Source organism: Bos indicus, chromosome 1 (assembly GCF_029378745.1).
Source record: "Bos indicus isolate NIAB-ARS_2022 breed Sahiwal x Tharparkar chromosome 1, NIAB-ARS_B.indTharparkar_mat_pri_1.0, whole genome shotgun sequence".
NCBI classification, from domain to species: Eukaryota; Metazoa; Chordata; class Mammalia; order Artiodactyla; family Bovidae; genus Bos; species Bos indicus.
The window spans coordinates 73,109,909-73,129,834 of NC_091760.1; the positions used below are offsets into that span (position 1 = coordinate 73,109,909).

The 19,926-nt window shown below is 49.4% G+C and overlaps 1 protein-coding gene across 2 annotated transcripts in view; it reads left to right on the forward strand.

The window, feature by feature from the left end:
- Positions 1-16,279, forward strand: part of XXYLT1 (xyloside xylosyltransferase 1) — a 173,927-nt gene extending 157,648 nt beyond the window's left edge. For both annotated transcript variants that reach the window (XM_019957663.2, XM_070789569.1), the window contains exon 4: positions 13,064-16,279. In XM_019957663.2, coding sequence (XP_019813222.2) covers positions 13,064-13,460 — 397 coding nt within the window. In that variant the 3' untranslated portion in view covers positions 13,461-16,279. The remainder of the gene's footprint in view (positions 1-13,063) is intronic.
- The last annotated feature ends 3,647 nt before the right edge of the window (positions 16,280-19,926 follow it).

Sequence of the window (19,926 nt, forward strand, 5' to 3'; positions counted from 1 at the left end):
GGAGAGAGGGATGTGAGTGGTTCCCATTGTTTTCAGCCTTTAGAGCCAGCACCCTGGGCTCAGCAGAGATCCTGGTGATGCTTCTAGAAGGTGTGGAGAAGAGACGAGCAGAACAGATCCAAGGAGGCAGCTAAAGGGCACACTTCCCAGTTTGGAGGGAGAACATCTCCCCAGGGAATCAGCCCCCCGCGGCAGGGAGTAGAGGGGCTCATGAGTGCTGGGTGAAGGTGAGGGTCGTCTGGAAGGAGCAGAGGGAAGGCAGGTATGCTCCAAGTTGTCCACAGAGAAGTCAGTGCATAGATGGGCCACATTGGCCAGCATCTCATGGCTGTCCCTTCCCCATCCTCCCAGCCTGGGCCTGTGTTGGGAGAAATGAACAAAGGCAGGAGGCATGAGCAAGGTGCCAGCACCGAGGCAGTTGTGGGTGGCACAGGGCCACATGGATCTGAGCTGGGAGGGTCACCTTGTTCAGGTGGGAGAGCGAGGCTCGGACGTGGCAGTGACCTGGTCGGTGTCCCTGTGCCCATTGGTGATCATGGTTAAACAGCTATTGCTGTTGATGCCATGCCCAGGGCAGAAATCTGGTCCTGGAGCTCCTGCCTTCTTCAATCCCTCTGTCCATCTGTCCGTCCTGTCCTGTGCTTGCTACTATCCCAAGTCCTCCACTTCCCTCCATCCCTGACCCCACCAGGTTCCCCAGGCCATCTCCACCCGTCTGCTTCCAGCCTTGCCTTCTCCCAGCCATCCCTCACCCCACCAGGGACCGTCCTAGTCTGTAGGCTGCGTTGCTTTAACCTTTGTTACCCTCAGCATCAAGGTAAGTCTCCCTAACCTCCCTGACAAGGCCCTTCATGGGCTGGCCCCTGCCTGCTGCCCATCTCACCTCATCTCACACTCAGTTCCCCAGGCTAGGCACACTCTCACTGCCCACCTCTGCTCTTCACCTGCCACACTCTTCATGTCTGAGCTCACAGGCCAGTTTCTCCAAGGTTTAAGCCTTCCTTGAATCCCTCAAGACTGGCTGAGGAGCCTCTTTTTGGGGGACTTCCGCATTGTTATGCTGGCCTGTCTCTTATCACCCAGAGTTGTGACTGCCTGTTGGCTGGTCTCATCCTCCCCAGACACTAAGCTCCACGCGGGTAGAGTGATACATGTCTTTCTTGGTTATGGTTGTCTCCCAGGGCCCAGAATGGTGGCTTTCAGTAAGTATTTCTTCAATTAGTGAATGTGCCAGGCGGTCCCTGGCACTTTGATTGAAGACTCTTATTCTCTCAGGTTTACGATGACCACACTCAAGGGTTAAGTGACTGGTGGAGCCCCCGTCTCTGTGAAGTGGCAGCCCTGAGTTACAGACCAGGCCTGACTCCACAGCCCCTGCTCCGAACCCCTGTGCTTGTGGGGTGGAACTGCAGTTCTGTGGTCTCTGCCAGACCCCCCGACATGTTTAGAGACCAGGAGGGGCCCCAGTTGCAGTGACCAGGGCATGGGGAGTGGCTGAAATCTCAGGCCACCTTTGAGGAGTTGTTTATTTTCTGAGCCAGACAGTTCTGATAACCCCCCGGTAATGCTGCTCTTTGATTCAGCCTGGTTGAACTGCGATCTGAGCCGGCCTATCAGGAGGACAGATTATTCTGTGGAATTTCTTCTTCCTTTTCTTCTTTAAAAGAGAGAAAACAGAGAAGACAGCGCCGTGGAATGCCAAGCTGCAAGGCTTCGGGGCACAGAGTGCAGCCAGCTGCGGGGGAACACTGGCAGGCCAGGGACAGTCTGGATGCTTGGGTGGGCTGGAGGCCAGGCGTGTGTGGCTCAGGTGTGCCCTGTACAGATGACCCTGAATGCTGCCACCCGGCACACGGGTCCCAGGCAGCGTCTGGGGGAGGAGAGGCTTTAAAGTGGAGAGCAGTCTTTCAGAATCTGGGGCACTACGGGGCTGCAGGAGGCCTGTGCAGCAGGTTGAAGGGAGAGCCACCTCCAGGACAGCCCTGGGGTAGTGGGGAGGAGGAGGCTGGCCCAGCCCGCGATTCAGGGCCTCTTTCCTGGCACAGCGCTGGTGAGGGTGGGGCTGTGCAGCACTGAGAGCAGGAAGTCACCCCTGGGCCCCACTGAGGGAATCATCAGAATGAGCCCAGTATAGAGTAGTCTCCCTTCATTGTCCTGGACTCTGCCAGGTCGTCCCCGTATACCGGTGGTGGCTCGTGAACACCCACAGCAGCCCCCAGGCAGGGCAGGGTGTGAGGGGCACATGCCCGCTCCCTTTCTCTCTGACCTCACTGTCAGGCTGGGGATGAGGATGAAACTGTCTGACATTTGTCCCAAGTCACTGTCCCCTGCAGAGAAGCCACAGAGGGGTGGAGCCAGGGCAAACCTGGATATTCTCTCTCCAAACACACATCCCTTCCCTGTACCATCCTGTGGGGACCCTGCTGAGCCTCCTCTTGTCCTCTGCTTGAACTTTCAGATGACGAAATGTCCTTTCCTACTTGACCTCATACACAAGGATTTAGAATGCCTGAATAATTTAATCCCATGGGGACGGCCCTTTGCTTTAGAGGTTTCGTCCGCATGAAGACACTGTGGCCACGCAGATGAACCATGGACTCTGGAGGGTTTCAGTGCTCTGATAGAATTTGGGCGTGGCTCCCTCCATGGCTTCCTTTCTTACCCTGAACTATGACTGGCAGGACGCCCGTCTCAGGCATCACCAGAGGGTCTTCCCAAGGTGGACCGCCCCCAGCGTGGTGACTGGTCATCCGTCCTTAGTGGGCCCTGCAGGACAGCGGTCTCGGCGCGATTCCCCTTTGTGTCCTCAGTGTATGGATTGCTGCAGTTTGCCTTCAAAGGCTGCTGGGGTCCTGGGGCTGTGTACAGGGGCAGGGCATTTGCAGAGAGCATTCTTGGGTGGTTAAACTCACTCAGTGATGGCAAGGGAAGAACAGGCAGCAAAGGCTGACCTAAGAATTTTAGGGAAAGAACGGATGTACTATGACCCTAAAGGAGAGTGTGATTTTCCTTAGTCAGAATCTGAAAAGCATGAGACAAAGCCGAGGCTGCCATCTTGTTGGTATGGGAAGGCTCTGTGGTGCCGGGGCATGTGGCCTCTTAGGTCCCAGACGGGTGATCTTGTGCAAGCTGCTTCCTCTCTCTGTGTTCCCGGGTCATCTCTAGGGTTTTTTTAGTGGCAGCATTTTGGTTCCAGGGCCAGAGTCATGAATTGGCCTGGGAGTCCTGCCTCCAAGCGCACCCGGGGTGGGGAGCGCGTGGGCTCACTTCGGTCTTTCTGCACTTACGTGGCCTGCTCCATGGTTCGAACTGGCCTGATGAAACTCAAACCCCACCCTTTTCATGTGTTTATTAGCCATCTCTAAGTCTTCCTTGGAGAAATATCTGTTTAGGTCTGTTGCCCACTTTTTGATTGGGTTGTTTGTTTTTCTGGTATTGAGTTGTATGACCTGCTTGTATATTTTGGAAATTTTTTGTTTTTTAATAATTTTATTTATTTGTTTTTGGCTGTACTGGGTCTTCATTGCTGTGTGGGCTTTCCTCTAGCTGTGGAGAGCAGGGGGCTGCTTTTTAGTTGCAATGTGCGGGCCTCTGATTGCAGTGGCTTCTCTTGTTGCAGGGCACTGGCTCTTGACTCAGGGGCTTCAGGAGTTGCAGCACTGGATTCTAGAGCAAGGACTCAGTAGTTGTGGTGCATGGGCTTAGTTGCTTGGCAGGATGTGGGATCCTCCAGGACTAGGGGCCGAACCCACATCTCCTGCATTGGCAGGCAGATCCTTACCACTTAGCCACCAGGGAAGCCCTGGAACCTGCATTCTTAACCCCATCATGAACTGGAACATTTTTAAAGTCAGTGGACAACTGATACATACCTGCCTCTCTCTCCACCCTAGACTGACTTCTGACCTCTGGGGAAGGAAGCTGGCAGATCTGGCCCTCCCTCCTGGCATCTTCAGCACTCTGCTTCCAGGAAGCATCTCCCCAGTGGTCCCTCCAAGACCCTGACAGAGTGAGAAAGCTCAGCAAATATTAGCATAACATTTGCAAGTGGCCATGCCACCTTTTCGGAGAAGGCAATGGCACCCCACTCCAGTACTCTTGCCTGGAAAATCCCATGGACGGAGGAGCCTGGTAGGCTGCAGTCTATGGGGTCACACAGAGTCGGACACGACTGAAGTGACTTAGCAGCATGCCACCTATTTCATGGCCATTTACAGGATAAAATAATATCACTGCTGTTCATGTGGTTTTTATGTCTTTTAAAATTATTTAAAATACCGTTTTTTTTTAATTTTATTTTATTTTTAAACTTTACATAATTGTATTAGTTTTGCCAAATATCAAAATGAATCTGTCACAGGTATACCTCTGTTCCCCATCCTGAACTCTCCTCCCTCCTCCCTCCCATACCATCCCTCTGGGTCGTCCCAGTGCACTAGCCCCAAGCATCCAGTATCGTGCATCGAACCTGGACTGGCATCTCATTTCATACATGATATTTTACATGTTTCAATGCCATTCTCCCAAGACTTCCCACCCTCTCCCTCTCCCATAGAGTCCATAAGACTGTTCTACCCTGTTTTTTTTTTTTTGAGTAAATCCTCAGCATCAGCATCACCTGAGAGCTTGTCAGAAATGCAGCTTCTGAATGAGGATCTGCATTTTAACCAGATCCCAGGTGAGCCCCCGGCACAGTGACATCTGAGAAGTATTGTTGGCCATGACAGGTACCTGAGGGGTGGGGCCTGTGTCTGGCCCATTGCTGTCTCCCTGCCCCCCCCCAACCCCAGTGCCTTGCTGTGTGCCTGACAGGTGGGATATCCCCATGTTTGTGTCAATATGCCGATCACTTGTTCTACCCTTGACCAAGACCCATGCCACAGTGTGCAGGAAGGCAAGCAGGAGCAGGCACAGGCAGTGGTCAGCCCAGATGAAGTGAAGGGTTCACAGGTTGCTTCTGGGCTTAGGAAATAACACATTTTCCTGGAGCTCGGTGGCCTTTACACCCCTGTCAGCCATGCCAGGGTGTGAAGGGTACTGGGCTAGATTGAGCTTAATTCAGACACAAGGTTAAATTCCACCCATGTCCCTCCCCATCAGCCTTACCACACACACCTCCATAGGTTCTGCTCGGTGTCCCGGAAAACACCCAGGATGTGTTTTCCTGGCATCCTGGGCATTTCTCTCTCATGTCCCCTAGTGCCGCGGGGCTCTCGGGAGCAGTGAGCCACTTCTGAAGGTGACTCTCTCTGGCTTAGTCTTCACCCTGATGAAAGCCCCTTCCTCATTGGACTTCTGGGAAAGGGCAGAATTGTGGAGCTGAGCTGAGGCCCCCTGAATGAGTCATGACCAGCCCAGCATGTTGGCTGCAGGCCAGCAGTCACCTGGTTGGTTCCAGGGCTCACACCAGATTTGAGTTGCTCCCTAGCAGTGATGTACAAGCCCCACTACTTGGAGGTCAGGGGCTCTTCCGGGGTCAGCATTGGGAAGGGCATTGTTCACAGCATGGTGGGCACCACTGAGTCATTTTACCATCTGGGGATCTTCATGGCTTACCTTTGTCATACCCACATCTCATCACAGGTGTGGATTCCTGAGCTCATGAGACCAACTTTTCTCCCTTGCTTCTCTGTCCTCACACTGAGACGGACCTGGCTCCCCACAGAGAAGACCCCCGTGGCCCCAGCTCAGAGGGCTCAGGGTGCTCTCTCCCTGAACTTCCTTTCTGAATTGTTCCACCAACTTCATCAACATCCTCCTCTTTTAAATTTCAGCCATCTGATTTTACAGTCTCTTATTCCCTTGTTCGTTCATTCTATAATCCATTCATCCACTCATTCATTTGAAACTTAACACTGTCATGTTCCAGGTGAGGTGCTGGGGGGAGGCAGTTTAGACTGGGTGGGGAACTAGGGGAGCCAGAAGAGATTGACAACCTAGAAAACAGTGAGAGTTGGTCCCAGAGACTCCCAAGGTGCCAATGGGCAGCTTCCATCGGGGTGAGGGCAGGACAGGTGGTCAGAGGGGAAGTATCTCCGCTCCCTGGCCCTGGTGGAGAGTGCCTTCTTTTCTTAAATTTTTTCAAAAAAATTTTGGCTGCACTGTTCAGCATATAGGGTCTTTGTTCCCCAACCAGGGATCAAACTTGCACCCCCTGCATTAGGAGCGTAGAGTCTTAACCACTAGACTGCCAGGGAAGTCCCAATGATGTGTTAATTTGTGCTGTACAGCAAAATGATGCAGTTATAATAGGACCTTGTTGTTTGTCCATTTCTACATATAATAGCTTGCATCTGCTAATCCCAAACTCCCAATCCATCTCTCCCCCTCCGCTCTTCCCCCTTGGCAACCACAGATCTCTATGTCTGTGAGTTTGTTTCTGTTTTCATAGACACGTTCATTTGTGTCATGTTTTAGATTGTACATGTCAGTGATCTCATGGTATTTGTCTTTCTGACTTAGTATGATAATTTCTAGGTCCATTCATGTTGCAGCAAATGGTATTATTTCGTTCTTTCTTGTGGCTGAGTAGTATTCCATTGTATATGTGTACCACATCTTTATCATTCATCTGTTGATGAACGTTTAGGCCGTTCCATGTCTTGGCTATTGTGAATAGTGCTACTATGAACATAGGGGTGCATGTATCTTTTTGAATTATGGTTTTGTCTGGATATGTGCCCAGGAATGGGATTGCTGGAGCATATAACAACTATTTTTAGTATGAACCTCCTTACTGTTTTCCATAGTGGCTGCACCAATTCACATTCCCACCAAAAGTGTAGAAGGTTTCCCTTTTCCCCACACCCTCTCTAGCATTTATTATATAGACTTTTTAGTGATGGCCATTCTGCGTGGTATGAGATGATACCTCATTGTTGTTTTGAATTTCATTTTTCTAATAATTAGCAGTATTGAACATCTTTTCATGTACCTATTGACTACCTATGTGAAGAAAACTGAGCACTGAAGAATTGATGCTTTTGAACTGTGGTGTTGGAGAAGACTCTTGAGAGTCCCTTGGACTGCAAGGAGATCCAACCAGTCCATCCTAAAGGAGATCAGTCCTGGGTGTTCATTGGAAGGACTGATGTTGAAGTTGAAACTCCAATACTTTGGCCACCTAATGCGAAGAGTTGACTCATTGGAAAAGACCCTGATGCTGGGAGGGATTGGGGGCAGGAGAAGGGGATGACAGAGGATGAGATGGCTGGATGGCATCACTGACTCGATGGACATGAGTTTGAGTGAACTCCGGGAGTTGGTGATGGACAGGGAGGCCTGGCATGCTGTGATTCATGGGGTTGCAAAGAGTCGGACACGACTGAGGGATTGAACTGAACTGTTAAATATCTGATTACTGATTGGATCTTCTCAGTTCAGTGTGCTCTCTGGTGTTCCTGCCTGTCTCATGTAGGACTTGGAGACGTGGCAAAGTGGACTTCAGGACCTCTCTCTGCTGACTGATCAGTGCTGATAAGGGGCCCCCGTCAGTCCTACCACTGACAACCTGTATGACTTTGTGGACATTTCTTATACTCTCTGACTAGCACGGTTAGAGACCTACCTGTTTCAGGCCTTGCTAGCAGGGAATCCTAACAAGGTCACCTGGTAGTAAGAAGCACCCTGGGGAGACAGGCAGTTTAAAGCTTCATGGGGCCCACAGCTCCCAGCGGTGCATGTCCTCTCCAGTTCGACCCCACAAGGTGGTTCCCCTGGAGAATGAAGAGTGAGTGCCCATCCCACAGAACCTCAGCTCAAGGCTGAGTGGCAGTGCCACTGCTCTGAGGTCAGTCCTGCATGCCCCAGAACTGTCCCCTGTCACCTTGCAGGACTGGGGCTGGGTGAAACACGGGGCTGCTCTTGAGCATGGGTCTTTCCTCTCAGAGGACTGGAAAATACGGCCCCTTCCAAGTCAAACAAGAGCTGACTGACCTGGGACACAAGCACAGGCATGAGGAAGGCATGATAGAGTTTCCTGACCCAGCCTTGGCTGATTAGGTGGCGAGCGTCTCCAAGTGGAGGCCGGCCTCTTGTGTTCCTTAGAGACTTTGCCCTCAGCTCGAGGGACGCTTGGCGGTGGGTCGGGGGTGGGGTGGAGATGGGATGCGGTGGGTGAGCCATGGTGAGACATACTGGGAGTGGGGCCATCCTTGTGAATCCCCAAACTACAGTGGAGCCTTCTTGGCCTGCGAACCTATGGCCTGAGCTCAGCCTGTCAGCACAGGCTTCTCGAACCTTCTGAGGGGGATGTTGTGCAGACTATCTGGGCCTCGTGAGTGTCCCCATCTTTGCTTCTCCCCTCTTGGAAGTTAAAGTAGAAAACTGAGCCTTAGGAGGTGAGAAGGGCCAGGAGACAGTAATCATGAAGAAACAGGGAGGCAGAGGATCTGTGATTTGGGGTGGTGGGAGGAGGAGGAGGAGAAAGGGGTGATTCATGGCAACTGGGTTCTTTTCTGGAGAAGGTGAGCTTCAGGTTCTTAGGCCAGGGTCTCTCTTGACAGATTTGTTGGAGTGACCTCAGCAATGATTATCAGGGGAAAGACCTGAGGGAGGAGATGGCTCAAAGTTACTTCAAATACTCCTTCGCATAAAGATGAGTTTTCCTCACTACAGTTAGTCCACTAGCTTTTAATAGTCCTTTTTAGGGTTATTAATTAGGATGTATTTGATGTAAAAATTTAGAAAATGCATCTCCCATAAACTAGAAGAACGTGCTTGAAGGTTCCTCATTTGTGCTTTCCCAGCAAGCCTCTTTGGCTTCTGGAAGGACTTGCTATTTTCAATGGACCATCTGCCCCGGGGCCCATTTTACGGTTAGGATTATTTCTAAAGGGGAAGAAACCTTATCCCCTCCCTTGTGGGTCTCCAGGTGACCACGTGGGGGGCAGGGGGACAAGCTTCCACACAGGCCCAAAGGCAACAATTAGGCAGTGTAACACAGCTCGGTGTGGGCATGGTGGTTATCCTGAGAAACTTCTGGAAGCTTTCAGAACCCATCCCTTCATTCATACCGAGGTTTCCTGCAGCCTCAGCAGGTGCCACTGGCAGTACCTGTGAATATACGTGGTCGGCCCAGGACCTGTGAGGAAGGCAAGGGTCTGGGGGGCTCTCCAGTTCCCCCCACCCCCAGGCAGTGAAGCACCAGCAGCAGCTGCATCACCTGATGGCCTGGTCGCAGCACCTGTGGCCTTGGGGTGTGCTAGCCAAATTGAGAAATAAGATTGCAGTCCATGTGCTGCTCCTTGGAATATCAGCCCATGGTAGAATCCGAGGCACAGATGAAAAGGGACTTTGGAGATGAGAGGATCCAAGTTGGGGCCCTGCGCCAACAATAAGGGCCTCTGTTCCCCCTTGTTAATGTGAAGGCGGTGACACCTCTGTACTCCTGGGAGAGGAGCGAGGTAGAGAATTGTCAGAGGGCTCTGCAGCCCCGGCATACTGCAGCAGGTGAGGAACTGGGGACCCCACCCTGTCAGGCCGGTTCCCGTGGTGGGATCAGACCCTTTCTGTGCATGTTCATCCCTTCACGTCCCTGGATCACTCTCCACCCCCAGGCTGGGGCAGTTCCTCCATAAGAACCAGTTGCCGTAGAGGCCAAAGAACTCCATCATCACCCTAAGCAGCTGCTCTGCTTTTCAGGGTTCATCTTGGGGTAGTATGAATGCTTTAAACAAGGGCAATAATTTTCTACTTAGAGGGCCACTGGTTCATTTTCAGGCTGTGTTTCTGCTTCCCACTCCCTGGGTGGCTTGTATTTTCAATTTCCTGTCCCTCCCTTGCTTCGTACATATCACAATGCTCTGATGTCCCAGACCTGGTTCTTTCTGGCTCTTTGTTAGGAAGTGCCTCTTTGTCTTGATTAAGCAGCGGTGCTAGGTGGCATGTTCCCAAAGAGCCACTGGAGTTATGGTCTCTGCCTGGAAGAACGTTCTGTCCATCTTTCCACCTCTGGCCCCACCCTCCTGAGCCAGCAGCTTCAGTGCCAGGTTACTCTGGTATAGAGAAGAAGAATTGAGGGAGCTTCCCTGCTGAGGTTGGTAAGGGTGCCCCGGGGCTCCTGCTGGTCCCTCTGCTTCCCAGCTTGCTCGAGAGTCGAAACCCTTCTGAAACTTTTTTAAACATCCAAGAAGCCTTTCGTGGGTCCCTGCTCCTCACTCTCTCCCAAAATAGACCTGGCAGCTGTGAATCCAGAGAAGCAGCAGGTTTTTTCTCGGCAGCAACAACTTCGCATCCTGACTTTGTTTCCCTGCCCCTGGTGCCAGGTGATATTGAAGGCCACGGAGCCTGAGCTGCCCTGACCTTCCCCTCAGTCCTGGTACAGCAGAGCCAGGGCCATGCTGGGTGCTGAGGAAGCAGAGGGCCACAGAGGTGACCCTCATGCTCACACCACCAGCCCGAGCCACGTTCCCCTGCCCTGTCCTGTGGGAGTGGAGGACAGAACTGTGGGGGAAGGACAGGGGACCAGTGAGCTTGATGGGGTATGAGGCGTCCAGGGGCTGCACGAGCACTGGCCCCGCCTCTCCACTGCCACCTTCTCCCTACCTCCAGGTGTCTCTTCTCTGGGGGGTAAATCTTACATCTTGGCAAGATAACAACCCTCCCCTTAAAAAAGACAGAGGGAGAGAAAAGCCCTATACCCAAAGTGACATGTAACTTATATTTGGAACCCAAATGTTTCAATGGATGACCAAACATCCTGGTTTGCCTGAGACTAGGACTCAGGGTTTCTCAGGACATGGACAGCTGGTCACCCTGCTTTTGAAAATGAAAAGGTAATGACTATTCATTGAATTTACAATGCTTTGATTTTCCTTACGATTTCTTCTTTGACCAATGGATTGTTTAAATGTGTGCTGCTTAATTTCCAAATATTTAGAAATTTTCTCTAGTTTTTTTAATTTCAAGTGCAATTCCATTTTGGTTAGGGAACATTCTCTATATGACTTTTAACCTTTTTCAACGTATTGAGACTTGTTTTGTCATCCATCATATGGTTTATTTTGGTGAATGCTCCATTTGCAGGAGAAAACAATATGTGTTCTGCTGTTGCTGGGTAGAGAGTTCCACAAATGTCAACTAGGTCAAGTTGCTTGATTGCTTTGTTCAGATCTTCCACATCCTTTGTCTTCTTGCTCTACAAGTTACTGAGCATGGGGTAATAACATTTCCAGCTAGAAGAGCAAAACAAACCCAAACCCTCTCCTGATTGGAGGGTTCCTGAAATTAACCATTTGGAGGAAATATGGTAAAATGAACTCACAGTTGTCAAACTGCATTCTAACCTCGCTATGATACTATTACTGCAGGCTTTAGTGGCTAGAAAGATCTAGCATCTCTGTTTGCTTTGGAAGCTTATTTTTGCCAAGGTTGTTATCACCAAGCAGGCGCCAGAGCTCTGTTCTACTCACAGTTCAACTACAGTGAAATTCAGACAATGAACTTGTGTACTCCCCTTGTAAGAATGTCCAAACGGAATGCTTTGCCCTGGCCAGGAGCAAAGTCTCGGCCCCTTTTGATATGTGAGACCTCAAGGAAGCTTTCTCTATTCCCAGACTTGGAGAATTGTGTTGAACTGGAAAATGGATCAGGGAGGCCCACCCCAGGCCAGGCCTCTGGCTTTCTTTCCACTGCACTGTCCACCTCACCGTCCAGTTCCTCCCTCTGACTGGTCGGGGGAGCTGCTAAAAGGGAGGCCAGAGGGTGGCCTTGCCCTGATGCATTCCACCCTACAGGCTCTAGGGAAGAGGCAAAGCTGGTAAAGCAAAGCAAGGTCCACTCCTGCTCTTGCCCATGACACAGGACCATCCGTCTCTCCTCCTTCCTCCAGGTTGCAGGTCTGGCTGCTCTGCCTGCATCTCTGTGGGTGTGGAGCCTGGGGCTCTCTGGTCCTTCCTGTCCCCACGTCATGCTGGAACTTGATATTAAAGAGGCCGGAGAAAAGAGTGGGTAGTGCTCTCACCCCATCACCCACAGAGAGGTTTCTGGGTCTGACTTCCCTTCTCCAGATGGAAGCATTTGGCCCCTTGGTTCTAATATCCCATGAGCTGTATACCTAGACTGGATTTCTAAATCTGCCTAGAGAGAGACTGAGATTGAGTCATGCTGCTCTCTAAAATTGCCATAATTCCACCTGGCTGTCCTGGGCTTCCCAGGTGGCTGAGGGGTAAAGAATCCACCAGCAATGTAGGAGATGTGGGTTTGATCCCTGAGTTGTGAAGATCCCCTGGAGGAGGAAATGGCTACCCACGCCAGTATTCTTGCCTGGGAAAAATCCCATGGACGGAGGAGCCTGGTGGGCTACAGTCCATGGGGTCACAGTCGGACACAATGAGCGACTAAACCACCACCACCCGGCTGTCTGACAGCTGCTTTCACTCTGGCTCATGCGTGTGCCCTTAATAAAGAGGTTTGTTCTAAAGCAAAAAATGATTTTGATTCAGCCTATGTTTAACCTTAATAAAGAGGTTTGTTCTAAAGCAAAAAATGATTTTGATTCAGCCTATGTTTAACTCTGTCTATACCTGATCACCATTCAGAATTGCTCCCCCAGTTCTCTCTCTCCTCTCATTTTCACAATCACAAACAAAAACAGGGGTGGAAGGTCCCACCTGGATTGCTGCTGTCCTCAAAAGTGGACACTGGCAGAGGAGGCCTGGGTTGAGTCCCTGCTTGTGCTGCTTGCTGGCTGTATGGCTTTGGGCAGGTCCCTGACCTCTGTGCAGTATGAGGTTGACGTATTGTCTCTGAGAGCACCTGTCTCTAGGGTGCAGTGCCTGGTGCTCCCTAAGTCTGTACAGATGTAATGGATGGAGACAAGTCATCACAGGGTTCTGGGAAGAACAGTGAGGCTGAGACTCAGGAGACGACTTGGCCCGGCTCTACCTCCTACTGGGGGCGTGAGGCAGGTTCTGAACCTCAGACTGTCTCAGGTCTGGTGGCTGTAAAACCGCAGTGGCAGTGGACCCTCCCTCTGGGGTGTTTGTGAAGACCCAGGGAAATGAGCTCGCAGGCTGTTTCTCACATGCACATCAGGCTAAATCTGTTCTCTTCCCCCTCCTAGGCACACATTCTGGCAGTTCCGCCATGATAACCCCAAGACGCGGGTCGGGAGCCCTCCCCCCGAGGGGCTCCCAGGCTTCAACAGCGGGGTGATGCTGCTCAACTTGGAGGCCATGCGCCAGTCCCCGCTGTACGACCGCCTGCTGGAGCCGGCGCAGGTGCAGCAGCTGGCCGACAAGTACCACTTCCGGGGTCACCTCGGGGACCAGGACTTCTTCACCATGATCGGCATGGAACACCCTGAGCTCTTCCACGTGCTGGACTGTACCTGGAACCGGCAGCTTTGCACCTGGTGGAGGGATCATGGCTACAGCGACGTCTTCGACGCCTACTTCCGGTGCGAGGGCCACGTCAAGATCTACCACGGGAACTGCAACACCCCGATCCCAGAGGCCTAGGCCCTGCCCGGGCCGCCGTGCCCTCGGGCTCAGAATCTGGGCGCCTCTCGTGCAGGCCTGGGACAGCATTTGGACTCCCAGAGAGACACTGCAGGACGTCCTTGTGATCAGGTGCTGCGGCTCCCCCACCCAGGGGTGCTGTCTGAGGCTGCCCGGGGGTGCCTGGCCTGCACCCCACTGGTGCTCTGGACCTTTTGCCTCCAGGAGCCAGACATTGTGAAGAACACACACACAGACCTCTTCGAGTGGGCTAGGAAGCAAACGTTTGAAAAGAAGGAAGAAAACAAAACGGTGCCCCTGCCTTCAGCCCCCAAAGGCTGGAAATCCTTTTAAGAACTGGGCTTTCATAGACCAAACATAAATTTACTTTAAATTGACAGGCGAGACAGAACAAACAGTACTGGGGTAGCTCCTAGTGAGCTTTAAATGCGTGAGCCAGGGTTTTAACAACCATCCCAGAGTTTAAGCATCCAAAGGAATGCTAGCCCTCACACACGCTCTTGGGAGGCCGTGTGGTTATTCTCACAGTGCTCATGGCGCCCGGTGCAGGTGTAAAGGTCACCACCAACTGTGGCCACATAAGAAACCTGGTCTCATTATTTGAGCCTTCACAGCATTCATCTCCCAACTGCATCACAGAACCTCATTATTCCTTAATCATCCAAGCCAGCTCCAGGTGATCAGATTCTGCTCAGAGATCAAATCTGCCGTCAAGGAACAGTGATTGGCCAGCCCCAAGGACAGGATTGTCTAGATTGGGAAGACTCATTCCAAAGGGAGCTAGCCCAGCGGTACCTGAATGTAACCTTGTGACTTGGCAGGGATGTCACTCTTAGACTTATAAGCATTCTAACCTTTCATTCAGAAGAATCATCCTCATGACTTTATTGCACCAGGTGAGACCCCATACCTTAGAAGAAAATTAGGCTGTCATTTCTTGATTTCTGCTTTCTGAGTTCTCCTGTAAGTGAGCTGTAAACATGAAGCCCATAGTGGTCCGTTCTGTATAATCCAGCTGAGGTCCTTGGGGAAGAAATGTTGGCTTTCATCTTATATCAGTTTCATTTACTATCTTTTTTTTTTTTTCTACCATGAGTGAGAATAGTTAATAAATAATCTTTGAGAACACAGTGATTTATGCTGTTTGCTCTCTGATCAGTTTCCTGAAGGACCTGAATCAAAAGTGTGATCAGTGTCATTCAGAGTCTCCCTCCCCACATGACTATCTAAGCGGGCTTACAAGTGGGTCTCTAGGGCCTAAGGGGGAGAATGTCTGAAGAAGGTTGTATTGGACTCAAAACAGAGAATCATCTCATTCTAGGTATTGGCAGGCCTGTCTGCTTCTGGGAGCAAAACTGCCCCCATCAGTTCTCATCTGCTTACCCCTAAGTATCTGGCTATGTCATCCCCTGATAAAATGGCGCACATGTCTCTTCTAACTCTCAGCTCTGACAGAACAGGACTGTTCTGTTAGGTACTTGACTTCCTAGTTAGAGCCACCGAATATTGAATGCCTGCTGTGTGCCAAGCATTGTATTATGTGTGTGATCACACACACTAAGATTCATGAACGTAATTCAGATTCTAAAATTTATTGTAAGAAAATAACAAGAGATGTGGACAGAGTCATTGTTTATCACAACCTTTTTTATAATAGAAAAAAATTGGCAGTAACAAAATGCTGAATAGCAGAGTGGATAAGTAATGTGTGTTATAGCTGTATAATGGAATACTTTAGGCATTACAAATTTTTTTTTGAAAAATAATGCCTTGAAAAATGCTTATAATATGCTATAAAGAATGCAAAATATAAAATTATATGTATTAATGATCCTAATTTTATTTTTTAAATTACATATATGGTATGTAAATATATTGAGACAGAGCCTGTTCTGTGTTTCATTAGTTCGATGCCTAAAAGAATCATGTTTCAAACACATTAAAAAACAATTATTTTAATGGGGAAAAGCGAATGAAACACTAGAGGATTTTAGACTCATAATAGCAAACTATTTTTCCTGAAGTAGTTTCAGTAGTTAAAATGTTTCTATAGCTTGAGTGGACTTTATCATTGCAAGGAAAAAGCAATAAACTGATCAAAATGGGCACAAGCCAAACAAAATCTTGTTTACCTTTGCGATTACCTAAGCAGGAGCTTCCCCCTTCTCTGTCTTGAATAACCTGGACCTTACAACTCCATGGTGAACAGCAAAATAACAACAGGAAACCCAGCCAGAACAACAAAGCCGTCGTGTGCTCCTGAGTTTTTCCATGAGCAACTCTTTGACAAATCCTGGAAGGCTTGTACCTGACTGGGATCCTGTTATAAGCAAGGCAACCCACCCCAGTATTCTTTCCTGGGAAATCCCATGGACAGAGGAACCTGGTGGGCCACAGTCCCAAGGGATCACAAAGGAGTTGGACATGACTTAGCGACTAAATAACAACAAATGATCAATGCAGCGCAAAAATCACTGTGCTGTTTAATTTGCCTTGTGAGTGGAGCATAGGCCTGTAGGTATGATTGGAAATGAAGTCCAAAAAGAGAACCTTTCTGGGTAGTAGGATTAAGATGCTCTTTAATCTTCTGTATTTACTTGTATCTTTTCCATAGGTGAAACACACAGTAAAGGCTGTAAAATTCTAGCCACACACCTTCCCTCCAATTACAGGCAAGCATCATCCTGACCACCTTACAGTTCACTGCTGGCTCTGGTTACTGTCATCCATAAGAAAATAATCTTGGGTAAACAGGCTCTGGGTTTTCTACTTTCCCTATGGATGCCCTAGTTTTCCAAATAAAAAACCTAATAATAGCATCTCCAGACTCTGCTTTCACTTCTGATACTGTCATCTTTTGTGTGTACATAAATGACAATGGCCTTTGGGAGACTTGCAGGCTTATTAAAGAGATTTATTTTTGTATGTGTCAGAACCTAACTATAGCACCCCCCTTTCCATAACATCTCATCAAGGCACAGTGTGCGTGCTGGTGCAGGGGGGCTCCCGGCTTAGGGGGCAAGTGCGGCTAGGTTTCTACTCATCATCAGACCTGATCTCCGGATGGAGACCCAAGGTTGGGCTGAACATGGAGTCTGGCAGGGCAAGCAGAGATTTCCAAGCAAGTAGTACCATAGAGAGAACCTCTCGCCTGAATCAGGCCTGGCTGTGAGCCTGTGTTCTTCCCCCAACTCCCTGGGCCATCTTGGACAAGCAGGATCACCTCTTTCCTCATTTATAGACATAGATAACAAGAACTCTCTCTAAACAGTGTTGTTGGAAGCAAAGAGATGTGTAAGGCTGAGAAATAAAACATAAATGCAGGGGAAATCTTAAGAGTTGCTACTTAAAACATTTTTATTTTTATTTTTTTAACACATTTTTAAAATAATAAATGAGCCATTTGGGGTACATTAAGTGTCATCCCTAAACCCAGTGCATGATCAGATGCTTGCTTGTAGGCCATCCAATATTTTTTTTTAGCATACCACTCTGCAGAGGCCTAGATGTGTCCAGGAGATTGGGGGTCCCTGGGTAAACCCCTTCCACCTTGGCTCAGTTTTTTCATCTGTGAAAACAAGGGGGTAAAGGGACGAGCCTCAATCTCTGAGCAGCACCCTGCCCTGGCTCTGTTGGGAGTAACATGTTTGTCTGCATTCGTTGGTGTGCTCACGGCAGGAAGTTAAAATCAAATGCAGAAACCCCAGACCTCCACTCAGTCACCAACCTTGGGTTTATAACCATCCAAACTGAAACTCACTCAAAAAGTACTGTTAGCATGCGCCCACCCCCAGAATGAACTGTGGAAAATTCTGAAAGAGATGGGAATACCAGACCACCTGACCTGCCTCTTGAGAAACCTGTATGCAGGTCAGGAAGCAACAGTTAGAACTGGACATGGAACAACAGACTGGTTCCAAATAGGAAAAGGAATACGTCAAGGCTGTATATTGTCACCTTGCTTATTTAACTTCTATGCAGAATACATCATGAGAAACGCTGGGCTGGATGAAGCACAAGCTGAAATCAAGATTGCTGGGAGAAATATCAATAACCTCAGATATGCAAATGGCACCACCCTTATAGCAGAAACTGAAGAATTAAAGAGCCTCTTGTTGAAAGTGAAAGAGAAGAGTGAAAAGTTTGGCTTAAAGCTCAACATTCAGAAAACTAAGATCATGGCATCCAGTCCCATCACTTCATGGCAAATAGATGGGGAAACAGTGGAAACAGTAGCAGACTTTATTTTGGGGCTCCAAAATCACTGCAAATGGTGATTGCAGCCATGAAATTAAAAGACGCTTACTCCTTGGAAGGAAAGTTAAGACCAACCTAGACAGCATATTAAAAAGCAGAGACATTACTTTGTCAACTAAGGTCTGTCTAGTCAAGGCTATGGTTTTTCCAGTAGTCATGTATGGATGTGAGAGTTGGACTGTGAAGAAAGCTGAGCACCGAAGAATTGATGCTTTTGAACTGTGGTGTTGGAGAAGACTCTTGAGAGTCCCTTGAACTGAAAGGAGATCAGTCCTGGGTGTTCATTGGAAGGACTGATGTTGAAGCTGAAACTCCAGTACTTTGGCCACCTGATGCAAAGAGCTGACTCATTGGAAAAGACCCTGATGCTGGGAAAGATTGAGGGCAGGAGGAGAATGGGACGACAGAGGATGAGATGGTTGGATGGCATCACCCACTCAATGGACATGAGTTTGGATAAACTCTGAGAGCTGTTGATGGACAGGGAGGCCTGGTGCGCTGCAGTTCGTGGGGTCACAAAGAGTTGGACGTGACTGAGTGACTGAACTGAAAAAAAAAAAACAAAATTGGGATAGGCAAAAGAATACAGACAAACTGGGGGGGCTGGATTGGTATTTAAAATCCAGAGAGATCCAATTGCCTTCCCTGAGCCCCCGCCCCTCTGCTTATAGCCTACTGATTTAGTTATGGCAGCTAAAATCTCATCTGAGCTTTCAGCTTATGTGACTAGTTCCCAAAGGGCCTCCAAATCAGAGCTGCTCTAGAGGTGGACCACACCCCCATGGGTCTCACCCTGGATGGGTGGCCTGAGCCTTGAGCCCCCGACCTGGGAGCCCAATGGAGGTGTCTCAGGACACATTGAGTGGGCCGGTTACCCCCTGAAGTGCCTGCAAAGATCAGAAACCCTTCTGCTGTGAAGGCTTCTTTAACTGGGGCTGGCTCGGCTCCCAGGGTGTCTCCAGGTGTACCCCCATTCTGAGGGAGACCTGTCTGCTCCATGCAGACCCTGCAGCTACGTTGAGCACCCCACATACTCAGTGACTTAGAGGCCAGCTGCCATCTCCAGTGCCCCCTTCCCTGATGGGATTTGTTCCAGTCCTCCCCTGAGCCTCACTTCCTGTACACAGGCCTGAGCAGTATCATGAAACATGGAGCCTGGGGCGTTTCTGGCCCCAGTGTGGAGACCCTCTAGGTGCCAAAAGCAAGTCAAAAAGAAACAGATAATTTGAACAGATGGATTGCCAGAAGTGAAATTGAATCTGTGATTTAAAAAAAACCCTGCAAACAAAAGTCCAGGACCAGATGGCTTCACTGGGGAAGTCTACCAAACATACGAAGGACTTACACCGATCCTTCTCAAACTCTTCCAAATGATTAAAAGAGGAGGGAACACTCCCAAAGTTATTCTATGAAGCCACCATCACCCTGATACAAAACCAGGTAAGAGACACTACAAATAAACAAAATCACAGGTCAATATCTTTGATGAATATGGATGAAAAATTCTCTACAAAATATGAGTAAACCAAGCCAGCAATACATAAAAGGGATCAAACCATGATCTAGCTGGATTCGTACCAGGGTTGCAAGAATGTTTCAACGTATGCAAAATCAATGTGACAGACCACATCAACAAAAGGAAAGACAAGAATCATACCAACCTGCCCTGGGAAGAACCCAGTGTCCCACCCCGCCCGCCATTACAGCATCCTGCCGTCTCTCAGGAAAGCCTCCTCTCACATCCCAGGCAGCCAGGAAACTCCAGCCCTCTAACCCTCATTCAGCCTGGGCCTGGCACTTCCCACAGCACAGAGTATGCCTTTCTCCAAAACACAAAGCTGAGCTAAGAGCTCCTGCTAGGTGTGTGTAGAATTTCTGTGATGGAAGGCATGCTGTCAGAGATGTGGGTAATCCTCTTTTGTTGGCAACGATCTGAGCCATAAAGTGGCAGAGATGTCTATAATCTTCCAAGTCTAAGTGAAATCATGCTTTGAAATATGTAAGTCTTTGTTCACAGTCTCGGACAGACAACTTCACAGGTTTTGGGTCCATCTCGTCCCACCTTTGAGAAAAACTAACCTTATCTTTAATCCAGAAAGCTGTGACAACTCCCCTCCCTTCCAGCATCCCTCTGGGTGCCCCTATGACCTCTCCTCTCCCACCTGCCTTCCCAGGCCCAGCCTTCTTCCCCAGGCCCAGCCTTCTTCCC